Source organism: Lycorma delicatula, chromosome 8 (assembly GCF_047948215.1).
Source record: "Lycorma delicatula isolate Av1 chromosome 8, ASM4794821v1, whole genome shotgun sequence".
Taxonomy (NCBI): Eukaryota; Metazoa; Arthropoda; class Insecta; order Hemiptera; family Fulgoridae; genus Lycorma; species Lycorma delicatula.
Window position 1 is genome coordinate 64,083,896 of NC_134462.1, and position 12,892 is coordinate 64,096,787.

The following is a 12,892-nucleotide window of genomic DNA, read 5'->3' on the forward strand; positions in this document are numbered from 1 at the left end:
TCAGCTGGTAATAATGACACGTACATTTGATCCTTTATAAACCCACAAAGAAAAAACCACACAGGGTCAGATCGGGTGAACATGGGGAGGCCATGGTAAACATCATGTCATCTGGTCCAGTGGTTGGGAAGAATTTCATTCAATCAATCACATTCAGCGTTATGCCAGTGAGGAGATGTGGTGCATCTCCTCACTGGCATGGAAAGACAATGTTGAACGAATGTTCAACATTGTCTTTGGACACACTCAGTTGTCCTGTACTCTTCCCTTTACAAATTGTCCTGTACTCTTCCCTTTACAAATACAGCCACTAGCTTCAAATTATTTATGCCATCCACTAACGTTATTGTCACTTGGGGGACCAGAACAGAATGCATGTTGAATGTAATTACAGATTCACACTTAGCAAACAGCAAAACACAAAACGCTTTCTGTTGGGGGATTGCTATCTTTGCTTTAAGTAAGCAAACTGTTCAAGCAGTAAGTACAGGAAACTATTTATGAGCTTTCACACAACTAAAACTGTTTGAGTTGCTCTTTTATTTCATGTATAAATAATTAATCAGTATATGTGAAAGTTGAGAAATATTACATAGCTTTAAAACCCCGATATTCATTTTGAAACATGTTGTACATTATTTCATATTTTATTAAAATAATATGGTTTACTGTATTATATTGAAAAGGGGAAATCTGATCATAATTTCACTTATTGTAATTTTTTGAAAAACCATTCCAAAACAAGTCATATGCAATTGAGCTTATCTTAAATTTGCTCCTTGATCATAATGGAATAACTTTTGATTTAAAATACTTCTAATATAATAGAGTTCTAATATAATAATTTTGGTATACACTCTTGATTTTATGTTTGACTAGTAAATTATTTTTTCCTTTTTAATATAATTTTATGATTCTCTGTGAATAAATTTTTTATTGAGTAATACTAGGACAGCTTACAACCTTAAAAAGAGACTTGATTGCTTACAATAGTTAAAAGGTAGCCTTTTGGGTAATTTTTTTAGAATATAAAACTTCCTTTTGTTTCTTTATTTAACAGGACAGATATTCAGCCCTTATTTAACTTATATTGGTGTTTTCATTAAATTATATAATTTTCAGTATTCACCCTATTATTTTTCATGACTATTGAATCAAAATTAGTAAGAAGTCTTAACCAAAAATTTTACAAATATAGCTTTGTCAAATCTATTATTAATTCCAGGTTGTTTTAAAGTTGGTTATATTAATAATATTTTGCCAAATTTTAATTAAACTATTAATTTGTATAAATGCAAATTAATGAATTTTTTAACTTAATATAACTCTAATTACTGTTTGATTCAGTTGGAAGAATTATTTCAATAATGACATATAAGTAGAAAAATATGATCATTTCTGTGATGATTGAATCTAGAGGAAAGTATTAGTACAAAGTATAAGTGAACACGCATTAGTACATTTTATTTATTTTGATATTTTTTCATGTTGATACTACAAGGTTACCACTGTCTACAGAACTGCATGAGGATTTATGAATATAGCACTTCTGTTGTCTGTGAAAGGTGTATCAACTATTAGTAAGTATTAGTATAGTATTCACTTATACATTAAGTAAGTGAATATTAATATAAAAAGCAGACCTGTAGGTTCACATTCTCTCCCCTTTAAGGACATCTCACGCTACTTCAATGTGAGAGTTGGCTGGCTGCCTTCGTAAATATCTATCACTTTTTTGAAATGTTTGAAGTATGTAATAAAGTTGTTTTTAGAATATTGTATGTAATTTATAAAATATTGAGCAAAGCTGAATATGAGAAAGTTCTTGAACTATTTTAAAAAATCTGATAATTATTCTTTGCTAAATTTGATCAAATCTAGTTAGTTAAAAGTTGTTTTGTATTCATTTTTATCCTCTTAGGGATGAGTGAAAAAAATTATTGCATCGTAGCTGCAGTTTCCTCAGTACATAATCATACCTATTAGGTTTTCAGTTTTTTGGGTTTCTAGCATGTTTGATCCACAATTTAGTTTAAATCTTCAGGAGTTGTTAATCAAATAACTTTTCCTAACCCCTCCTTTGAATTAACTCTACTAGCATTCTTTCTATTCAGGAATTGGCATAATTAATGAGTCATTGAGGACTTTCACTTTTGTATAGTTACAGATTCAAACTTTAGATATATGTTTTTGTATAGATAATTTAATATTTATTTTATTTTTTAGGCAAGAAGAGCACTGGGTGATTTTGGTGTACCTATAGCAATTGTTATTATGGTTGGATTGGATTACATTGTGCCTGGTACATATACTGAAAAACTAAAAGTACCAGAAGGTTTGTCACCATCAGATTCGACAGTAAGAGGATGGGTTATTTCTCCTTGGGGATTATTTCAGCCAATACAGCCTTGGGTAATGTTTGCTGCTGTTGTTCCTGCACTTCTTATTTATATTCTTCTGTTTATGGAAACACATATATGCGAGTAAGTATATCTTTACACTAAAAATGTGTAACCTTGTTCCTTTGTTGATTACTGACAAGGCTTGGAAATCCTGAGAACTGTTTGGCAAAATTATAAACAATTAAGCAATAATTCCTGTTGACCACCTATTCTATTCTAGGCTGCAGTGATACTTAACTTTTCCTGCTACATGTATATTTATTACTATGCAGCTAAAGTTCTGTTGCTGTTGAAGTGTAACAGAAATTTATCTTTCTCACTCACTTATAAATTCACACATTCTGAAAACATTGTATTGTTTTATATTGGACCAGAACATTTTTTTTTACTACCCTCCCTGTTTATAAGGTGCTCTGTAGTCATTTATGTATTTTTTTAAATTTATTTTAAATATTAAAATAATGATAAAACACCAAGTAACAAAGACTTTCAAAAATTTATAAACATTTATAGTTATTCAAACTGCCTAAATTTAAGAAATTTGAACTGGTTTTGAATAGAAATTAGTTCTAACTCATTCATCTCACCTTCTTTTTATATCCACTGAATTGTTTTGCTGTTCTTTCAATTGGACTTGTTACAGGAATATCAGGTCAGACGGGGCTTAGCCTTTTCCACATAAAATTTTATTACTTTATGTTTTTCTATATTTTCATTAATCTATTGCTTTTATGTATTCAAGGTATTAAGAGAATTAGTCAAAAAATCAAATTCATTCCAGTAACTGGTCTGGCATTAAATAGGTGAAGTACAGCTACTAACATGTGTATTTTTTGCTCATGCTAACAATATTAAAATAAAATATAAAACAACTTAAAAAAATATATATATACATATATAACTTCTTTTAAATTTAGTACATATGTACTACTGAAATTTATCACTTAATCTTGTATAATCTCAGCTAAGCCTTGTCATAGGTTTGCCCAATATCACCATATCATCTAATGACATCATATATGTTACCATATATCTAATGATTCAGTGTTATATTTTTTATAATGTTAAAGTTATTATTTTTTTTATTTTAGTTTAAATTTGATGTTTTTATTTTTTAGATTAATAATAGACAAGAAAGAAAGAAAATTAAAAAAAGGATCTGGTTTTCATTTGGATATTGTTTTAATATGTATTACTAACATTGGTTGTGGTTTATTGGGAGCTCCATTCATGTGTGCTGCCACTGTTCGATCAGTTACTCATGTTTCTGCCGTAACTGTTATGTCTCGTACTCATGCTCCTGGAGAAAAACCACATATTATTGATGTTAAAGGTAATTTTATAATGATTTTTTTTATAAATCTTAAAAATTATTTATCAAGTATTTATTTTATTTTTCTTCCTTTCATTAATAGAAAATACACTGATGAGTGATTATAATTTGATATATTTCTGTGATTGTACAACATGGATCAGCACTGTCACTAAAAATATTTACACTGTTTGGTGCAACATTCATAACACTTATTGCAAAATTTAATACAGTCTTTGGACCTGTGTTAGTGAAATTTTGGTTCATTTACTGATTCGTTTTAGCAACAAATGCTCTAATTATGAAATTCAATAAATATAATGCAGTTGATTATGAAAGATAACAAAAAAAATTTTGCTGTCTTTTTTCCTCATTTACCTTATGAAGATAAATAATTTTTAAAAAAAATATTTTATTTTTGTCTGTGCATAATGCACTACGCACTTATAAAAAATCAGTGCATAATGCACTGTTATGCATATAATTATTCATATGCTATCCCAAGGTAACAGAAGGAACTGTTTCAGGATTTACTTGAATCAAAGAAAATAAAACAAAACAAAGGAAACAAAAATTTCCAGCTGGCAAATATTTGGCACATAGTATTTCTTTTATGTAGATTAATATACAAAAAAGGTCACTTAGGCTAGAGGTGGAATGGTTTTTTTGAGATGGTCTTTTTTTCTTAGCGTAATGCTATTATAACAAAATAATAAAGTATATTCAAATAATAACTTTGAATAGGATGAAAGAACATATCTTATGTAAATTATTACATTTTATCATTATTTAATCAAAATTTTATAATAAGTCAAAAGGGACAGAAAAGCCTAAGTGATGGTTTTTTCATTGAAAAGAGGATATTTTTATGTTAATTGACATTAAATTTACATTTAAGAAAACAGCAGGAATTGCATGCATTATACAAATGGGCAATACACCATGGAAGAATTGTTTTTATAACATTTTTACAAGGCTTATTTAATGCACAAATTGCCATAAAAAGAGAACCAAGATTAGTTTTTTGCTATACTGTGAAAATAAATATCCACAAGAAACTAAATAAAAACCTGAATGTGTTAAAGAATACTAAGTGTGTAAAATCTATATTTCAGTTAATAGCAACCTCTACTCTTATATTTTAGCTATCTCATTATTTGTGCAACAAATTTATTAAATTTAAAGATTTTTTAATTCTGTTATTATGTTTAATATATTCACTTCAGTACTCGTACGTCATTCAGAATGTATAAATTGACAGCGTAGCATATTAAGGCCTTTCTAAATTTCAGGCATGATTGCTGACACACGTATTCCCATCAGGGCAGTAATAAATAAAAATTAGGCAACTTTACAATCAACGTAAATTTACCCAAAGTTTGTTCTTTTCTGTTAAAATTAACAAAAAAAGTTTGCATTTGCTAAGTTAGGATTGATTTTCAAAATAGCTCCTTTTTGAAAATTGGAAGACAAATAAAATTTTGATGATTTACTACATAATAGATAAATTAAACAAATTACATTTTTTTACAACTACTTAAAAAAAAAGTGCAAGAAGTTATGATTTATATTTATAGTTAAAAGTACTTGTTTCACTTTGAGAAAATTTCAAAAGACCTGGGTACATATTTGTTTTATGCCTCCCACTTTTTTCACATAAAAATTACTTAATATAGCATGTTTTATAATTATTGTTGAATAAAGCACAAGAGAAATATTATAATAACCCTGTAACTCTACAAAAAAAAAACCAATAATATATTTGAAAAAACACACTAACATGCTATTTTATACCAGTCATTTTAAACATTCTCCATAGTAACATATTTTACATATTAAAAATATAAACATTATTGCTTATAAATTTGACTAAACTTAACTATAACTTTGACTAATTAACAGTAATGTTTTAATTATTTAAATATAAATAAATTCAGTAATTATTGCAATTGTTAGGTTTGGTTAGATTATATTTATAATTTCTCTGTAAATACCCACTGTTTGGAAGAATTCTGCCTCTGTTGTACTTTCTTTTTGAAAATAAAGACTCATCAATTTCTATCAATATTCCTGGATCACCTCCTTTTTTTAGGTTTTTTAATAAATGATCAGCACATACACCTCTCTCAGGTACATTTTCCAATCTGTTATTGCTTCACATGACATTAACCTACGTTCACTTCGCCCACTAACCTTGACTGATGTGTTTAAAATTATGGGTGTAAACAGCATGTTAGTATATTTTCTCTAATTTATATTCATCAATTATATAAATCATATATCAAGTAATTTTTAGGTAGATTTCATAAGAAAGCTACCTATTGTAATGGGTACTGTGATTCGACTTCTGGAAAATTTTTACATATCTTTGCGTTTCGCATCCCCAGACTGCAAAACCGTCTCGGTTTAAAAGTTTATATATATATATATATATATTTCACTTTCTTGTGGACACGAATAACTGCTGTAATTTTGCGCCAATCACTTTCAAATTGATATATAAAATATAACAACCCAAAATCTTGGTCAAGTTCATTAATAGGCGAAATGGACCATGGAGGTGGAAATGGGGGGGGTTTAAAAAAAATATATTATTACTTTCTTATTAAGTAAAATATCGAATTTGTTTAAAGTTCCAACTATTCTTTAGATAAGGGCCTAAAACTTATCTAAGTAAAGTTTTTTGATATCACCAACCCAGGGAGTGGAAAAATGTGGTTTTGAAAACAAATAAAAAAACCATACCTTCCTTAATAGTTACAGTATCAATTCAGTTTAAAGTAGTCATTAGTCCTCTAAAGATTACCTGAAACTTTTGTCTGAAAAATTTTTGATACGACCAACCCTTACGGCAAAGGATGACCAAAATGTTGCTGGAATTGTAAGAATGGGGCTTGTCTTACACTATACATGTGAAACTTTTTTCACATGCAACCATTGTCGTATTGAATAAATTTGAAGTTTTTCTTAACTTCAAGGTGGAAATATTTTTTATTCCCTACTTAGCACTGGTGAAATTTATCTCTGCCTTCCAGCGTGCCGAAAGGGATTTTTTATGTGAAAAAAGTGGGGAGCGTAAATTGAAAAACTACCAGACCTGAAATGAAAATATCTATTTGCAACACTATTTCTGAATCAGGTTAGGTGTCGTATTACAGCTGAAAGTATTATTGAATGTTTCTGAAATATGAAGCATAGTTGCCAGTTTGTGTACCTTTAAAATGTTAGGGAATAATGCATCACTCCACAAAGCAATAAGTAACAATGTTATACTTGTACCACCGTATTTGAATTACATATATATAATTAAACCACAGTTTCATTTATGATTATAAATAAACATTGTTGGCCAGTCTAGTTAAATTAAAAAGAATATTGAATATTATTTATATTCAATAACCCAATTTATAAATTAGATGTTATAACATTCTACAGCACATTTAAAAACATTTTGTTTTTTGCCTGTGTATATAAGTGATATACATTTAAAAACATTTGCTTGTGATATAAGGCCTACTCATAAATGTCAGTGTCAGTAATTAATATACATAGTAGAATAATTTTATTTTTTTTTAAATTATAGTCAGGTGTACAGATACTGCTCATATGAAATAATTGTTCGCAAGACATATGTGAGTAGATGTGTAAAACTATGTTCTTGTTAAAAACATGAAACAAATTGCAATGAAATAACCCAAGTATACTACTGAGAATGAATTAAGACTCTTTGGAATGCAAGAGTATATATTGTTTTTACACCTTTTCTTTTTCTTAATAATTTGCTTGAATTTTCACATGAAAATATTTTCAATATTGGAATATCAATTTATATATCATTATATTATAAAAATCCAATACTAAGCAGTGATTATGACAATACTATGAAAAATTGCTTTAAATAATTTCTGTAGACTTTACTTTTTGCTTAAAAAATCTTTCACTCAAATCATTGTTAAAATGTTTATAATAAGACTGCTAGAGAAACTTCTATAGAATAAAAGTAAAATACCATATTTATTCGAGTATCCCCCAGCACTTTTTTTCTTGGAATTGGAGAGAAAAATAAGGGTGGAGGGCTTACTTGAAACATAGCCTTTAGCCAGGATAATTTATGTAAAGTAAATGTTTTCTTAGAAGTACCTAAATTCAATCGCATAAATATAGTTACATTAGGCTTTTGTTTATCAATATCGGATGCCGCTTATACAGAATACATTCTTAATTATTAACATCCTGTTCATATTATCGATAGGAACAAAGTTACAGTATTTTCATAAACTGATTCATTCTGTATAGGCTGCATCTAGTTCTAATGACACTACAGTTACAGTATCAGTTACCCATCGTCGTCTTGTCTATTCACCATAGTCATTGTACTGTTTGTATATGTGGACGGTTATGTGCATTTTATCTGTTTAGTTTATCTTGTAAAGTTTAATATGGTGATTTATTTTAATTACGGCATTAAAATGAGTACAAAAAGACAACGTCTACAATCTTTTACAGTAAATGAAAAACTGCGCGTTGTAGAAGAGGCTGAAAAAATTGGAAATCGGGCGGCAGGAAGAAAATTTGACATAGATGAAAGCTGCATTCGAGACTGGCGTAAGAAGAAACAACTTCTGATGAAAGGCACTGGTAATAAAATGGCTTTTTGTGGCTTAAAACCAAAATACACAGACATAGAAAAAAAATTGTATGACTTTGTTATGAAAAAAAGGAAATGCAGTTATGCTGTCATGACAGAAATGTGTTAATCATTGAATAAAGTTGATTTTAAAGCATGCTGTGGATGGATAACATGATTTTTTTGCTCAAAATGATTTTTCAATAAGACGACCATTTCTCAACGACTTCCAGATGCTTATGAACAAAAAATATTTCATTTTCACAAATACATAATAAATCTTAGAAAAGATAAAGGCTATTTGCCTTCTCAAATAGGAAACGCTGATCAAATCCCCTTATATTTTGAAATGCCATTTGACAAAACCGTAAACAAAAAAGGTGAAAAAAGTGTTACGATTTGCACTGGTGGTAATGAAAAACAAAGGTGTAGTGTTACTTCTGATGGATCAAAATTACCTCCATACATTGTTTTTAAAAGAAAAACTCTTCCTACCATACAGATAAATGGAGTTATTATCAGAGCACAGGAATTAGGTTGTATGGACGAAACCTTAATTATAGATTGGATCAGGTGTGTATGGCAAAAGCGATCAGGAGATTTACTTAATAAAAAAAATACCAGTACGCTAGTAATGGATACTTATCAGGGGCATACGACTGATAAAGTGAAAGACATTTTAAAAAAGGGTATGACAGACCAAGTAATAATCCCAGGCGGATTGACATCTCTATTGCAACCACTAGATGTCTGCATTAATAAACCGTTCAAATCTGCATTAAAACAACTGTACGGTAAATGGATGGCTGATGAAAATTTCTTTCTCACTCCTACAGGAAGAATCAAATGCCCAGATTTTAACTAGATTTGTGTTTGGATAAAAGATGCTTGGGAAGGTATTTCCACGGAATTAGTAAGGAAAAGTTTTAAAAATGTGGAATATCTAATGAACTTGATGGCAGTGAAAATGATCACCTTTGGCAGAGCGATGTGCAGACTACTGGTAACTCTTCTGTAGACATTGACAGTGACAGTGATTAATTAAAAATAAAATCCCATATTAAAAAGTGTATTGAAATGATCCTTTTCAACATGATACTTTCTTTTCGATTTACTGGCCTACTGTTTCCGAACTAAACTAGTACGTACTTAATTTAAATGAACGAATTAAATGCTTTACTTTCCGAATATTTTCGTATTTACGTATTTTTTTATCATATCTGTTGCACTTTAAAATACTGGTATATACTCAATTTTTTTTTAGATTTTTGGACCGGAAAATCGTGGTGCGGGGCTTATTCGGGGCGGGGGGTACTCGAATAAATACAGTAATTAAAGTCCATCCATTTGGTCATGTAGTGATTTTAACACCCCCCCTTCTTCCAATGAACTTAGCATTAAAAACTTCATTTTAATATTGAGATTTCAGCATTCTCAAATTATTGTATAAATACCCGTTAGTTGTTTCATTTTGTTATCTCTTGTTTTTGGTTATTGCTTAATTTGAACAATTTTTTTTTCTGGTTAGGTGTTTCTTAAATGAGCTGTTAAAATAATAAAATAAAAATGGGGTGTTCGGTTTTATTACACTCTATTAAATTTATTTGTATTAATAGAATCATTTTTTTTTCTGCTTTTTTTACAGAGCAGAGAGTCAGTGCACTGCTTGTTAGTATTTTAGTTGGTGTATCTGTACTGATGGCACCATTGCTGCGTCTTGTACCTATGGCTGTACTATTTGGTGTATTCTTGTACATGGGTATTTCATCTATTGATGGTATACAATTCTTTGAGCGTCTAAGACTATTTTTTGTTCCCGTTAAACATCATACACAAGCTACTTATGTTAGAAGGGTAAGAAAATTAATTTTTAACATTAACTTATAAAATAAACATTTCAACAGGTGCATATATTTGAAGCCATTTAAAGAAAAAAAAAAGTTTTTTTTTATGTACAATCTTTTCTTTACCAGTTATGTTTGTAAGAAAAGAATATGTTCACAGAAGACATTTACTGCTATATCTCCTGCACATCTGCAGATGGGATAACACTGCTGCATTCTATATCCGGTGCGCTAGTGCACATCTCTTTCTACCAATTCTGGTAGAAACTGGGAAGTTTTTAATGGTTACTAAATTTAGCACTCAGAACTATTTCTGCTACATCAAGACTGAATAGGTTGTATACATATGTAGAATTTATTAGACTAGAGAAGTTTGATTTCAGGAAGGGAATAATGGGCTCAAGAGATTCCATTCTTGCTTTCAGAATAATTTTAGAAGGCAGGCTTTTGAAAAATAAAGCCGCTTAGTAAACATTGTAGGTCTGGAAAAAGCATTTGCTTATGTACAGTGGGATAATGTTAAAAATTTTATAAAATATAGGATTGAATTATATGAAAAGAGTTATTTACAGTTAGTGTGAAATTACATTTTTTAATTTATTTATGTACCACATTTTTTATGTACAGTAATTAATAATATATTATAATAAGAAAGAAAATAATATTAAAAATAATTTCTTTGACAATGTGGGCATTGCCAAAAAAAAATAAACAAAGCTTGACTGCCAGTAATGAGTATAGTTCAAGTAACTGAAAAAGCAAGTACTTACTTTACAAAAAGAAAAAAATATACTATTGCTGATTGAATTATTGATTAGAGGAAATACAATTAAAAGAGGTGATTTATATATAAATTCATATAACTTTTCACATTTATGCTATTGGTGTTCTGGAAATTATAGCTGATTAGGTTATTTTCAAACAGATGTAAAAGAAATTATCAAGTACAATTAAGATGTTATTATTTACAGTTCTTCTTATTGTAGCTCTGCAACTTTTGGTAGACTGGCTTCCTCAACAGTCCTTCTCCAAGCCTTGATATTAGTTGATATCAATCTTGCACCTTCTATTATCATTGAACACAAATCTTTATTTGTTAAGATATTCCATTTATTTAATCTGTAACTACTGTTCATCATTCAAGTCTGTTGTTTTCACAAATACTGGATTTTTTCAGAGTTGGGTTGTTAATCCTATGACCAATTTTGAGTCCATGAGTACTTCTGTCAGGATTACCATAATTTATTCAAATTATCTGTGCTTTAAGATGCTGAGAATACACCTTTTCCCCCTCCTTTGATCTGATTATTTAATGGAACAACCCACATGCCATAATACATTGCTCAAGAGTTGTCAAGGTAGCATGAAAATAAGATTCCCTTGAACAGAGCTGCTTACCAACTGTAACCATAGAAGACTCCGTTTCATAACTGAAACAGTAACCATTAACTGGTATTTAACAATGAACCTATTTAGCATAAATTCCCTAACAGTGCCTTTTGCTAGCTTTTTTCTGACAGGTGATGGTAGATAAAATATAAATGCAAGGATCCATCTAGTTACATACACTAGTCCTGCTAAAAGGTATTATAGATCGGGCAGTGGAAGCACCAGTACATGTTTGTTTACCCTACTACTAAATTTTTTCTCTTGTGTATTGGGCTACAGAAAATGTAATGTATAAAAGCAGCCTACTTAGTTGGCTTAATATTTATGTATCATAGTTGCCATCAATGAAACATGTAAAACAAAATATCTACATAAAAGGTGTCCAATAATTATTATTTTTGTATAATAGTCAAAACAACAGGATGTGAAATGAAGTGAAGTCCACTTCAAGAAGTGTGTCCACTTCTTGGTCATGACTTATAAACATTAACTATGTTTGTTGTTAATTTTCAATTTACTCATATGTATGGTAAATCTTTTATTCACGTATTATTAGATGTTAAAAAGTTATAAACTTTTTGAATAATTTTTTTTTATTCTTGTTTTAGGTGCAAACGTATAAGATGCATTTATTTACAATTATACAGTTGTTATGTCTTGTATTATTATGGATTATTAAATCAACACCAGCTTCATTAGCATTTCCATTTGTTTTAATATTAATGGTACCGTTGAGAGCACAATTACGATGCATGTTTACGCCTGCTGAATTGAGAGCGGTAAGTATTATCTTACCCAATTTTCCTAATGTTGTCAAGGACGCTAAAGAGCTATGATATTGTAAAAAATTGTTTTTGCTGTATATTTATGTCTGTTGGTTGATTCTCTAAAATGTAATATCTTTTGAATAGAGGATAAAAAAAATTAGAGATAATTTTTTAAATAAAGATTAATGATTTAAAGGATTAAATATTAAAATAATTTGTACCTGTTATATATACTTCTTAGTTATTACAAAATTTTAACTGTAGTTGAATGTGTTAATTTATTGAGCTTTTCATCTATTTGTATTTTTCTATTTTTATATGAGTATATAATTCAGGACGAAATGATTCCGGAACCGATTTAAACTTTCTCCATATTTAAAATCTCAATTAAGAAAATCAGTTTGCGCCTCCACGTTGGTTCGTCTGGATAACCAGTTAGAAACGTGGAGATTTCTACTGGTGAACTAAATCGGAATCACCTCTCTGAGGAATCAATCGGAATCACATCCAGAGTTGTAACTCGGGAATTTATTCCCACCCAAGGCTGACCT

General features: G+C 29.4%; 1 protein-coding gene across 8 annotated transcripts in view; it reads left to right on the top strand.

The window, feature by feature from the left end:
* Ae2 (anion exchange protein Ae2) overlaps positions 1–12,892 on the top strand; it is a 406,977-nt gene that overhangs the window by 386,701 nt on the left and 7,384 nt on the right. For all 8 annotated transcript variants that reach the window (XM_075374014.1, XM_075374019.1, XM_075374018.1 and 5 more), the window contains 4 exons: positions 2,227–2,483; positions 3,521–3,735; positions 9,987–10,195; positions 12,183–12,353. In XM_075374014.1, coding sequence (XP_075230129.1) covers positions 2,227–2,483; positions 3,521–3,735; positions 9,987–10,195; positions 12,183–12,353 — 852 coding nt within the window. The remainder of the gene's footprint in view (positions 1–2,226; positions 2,484–3,520; positions 3,736–9,986; positions 10,196–12,182; positions 12,354–12,892) is intronic.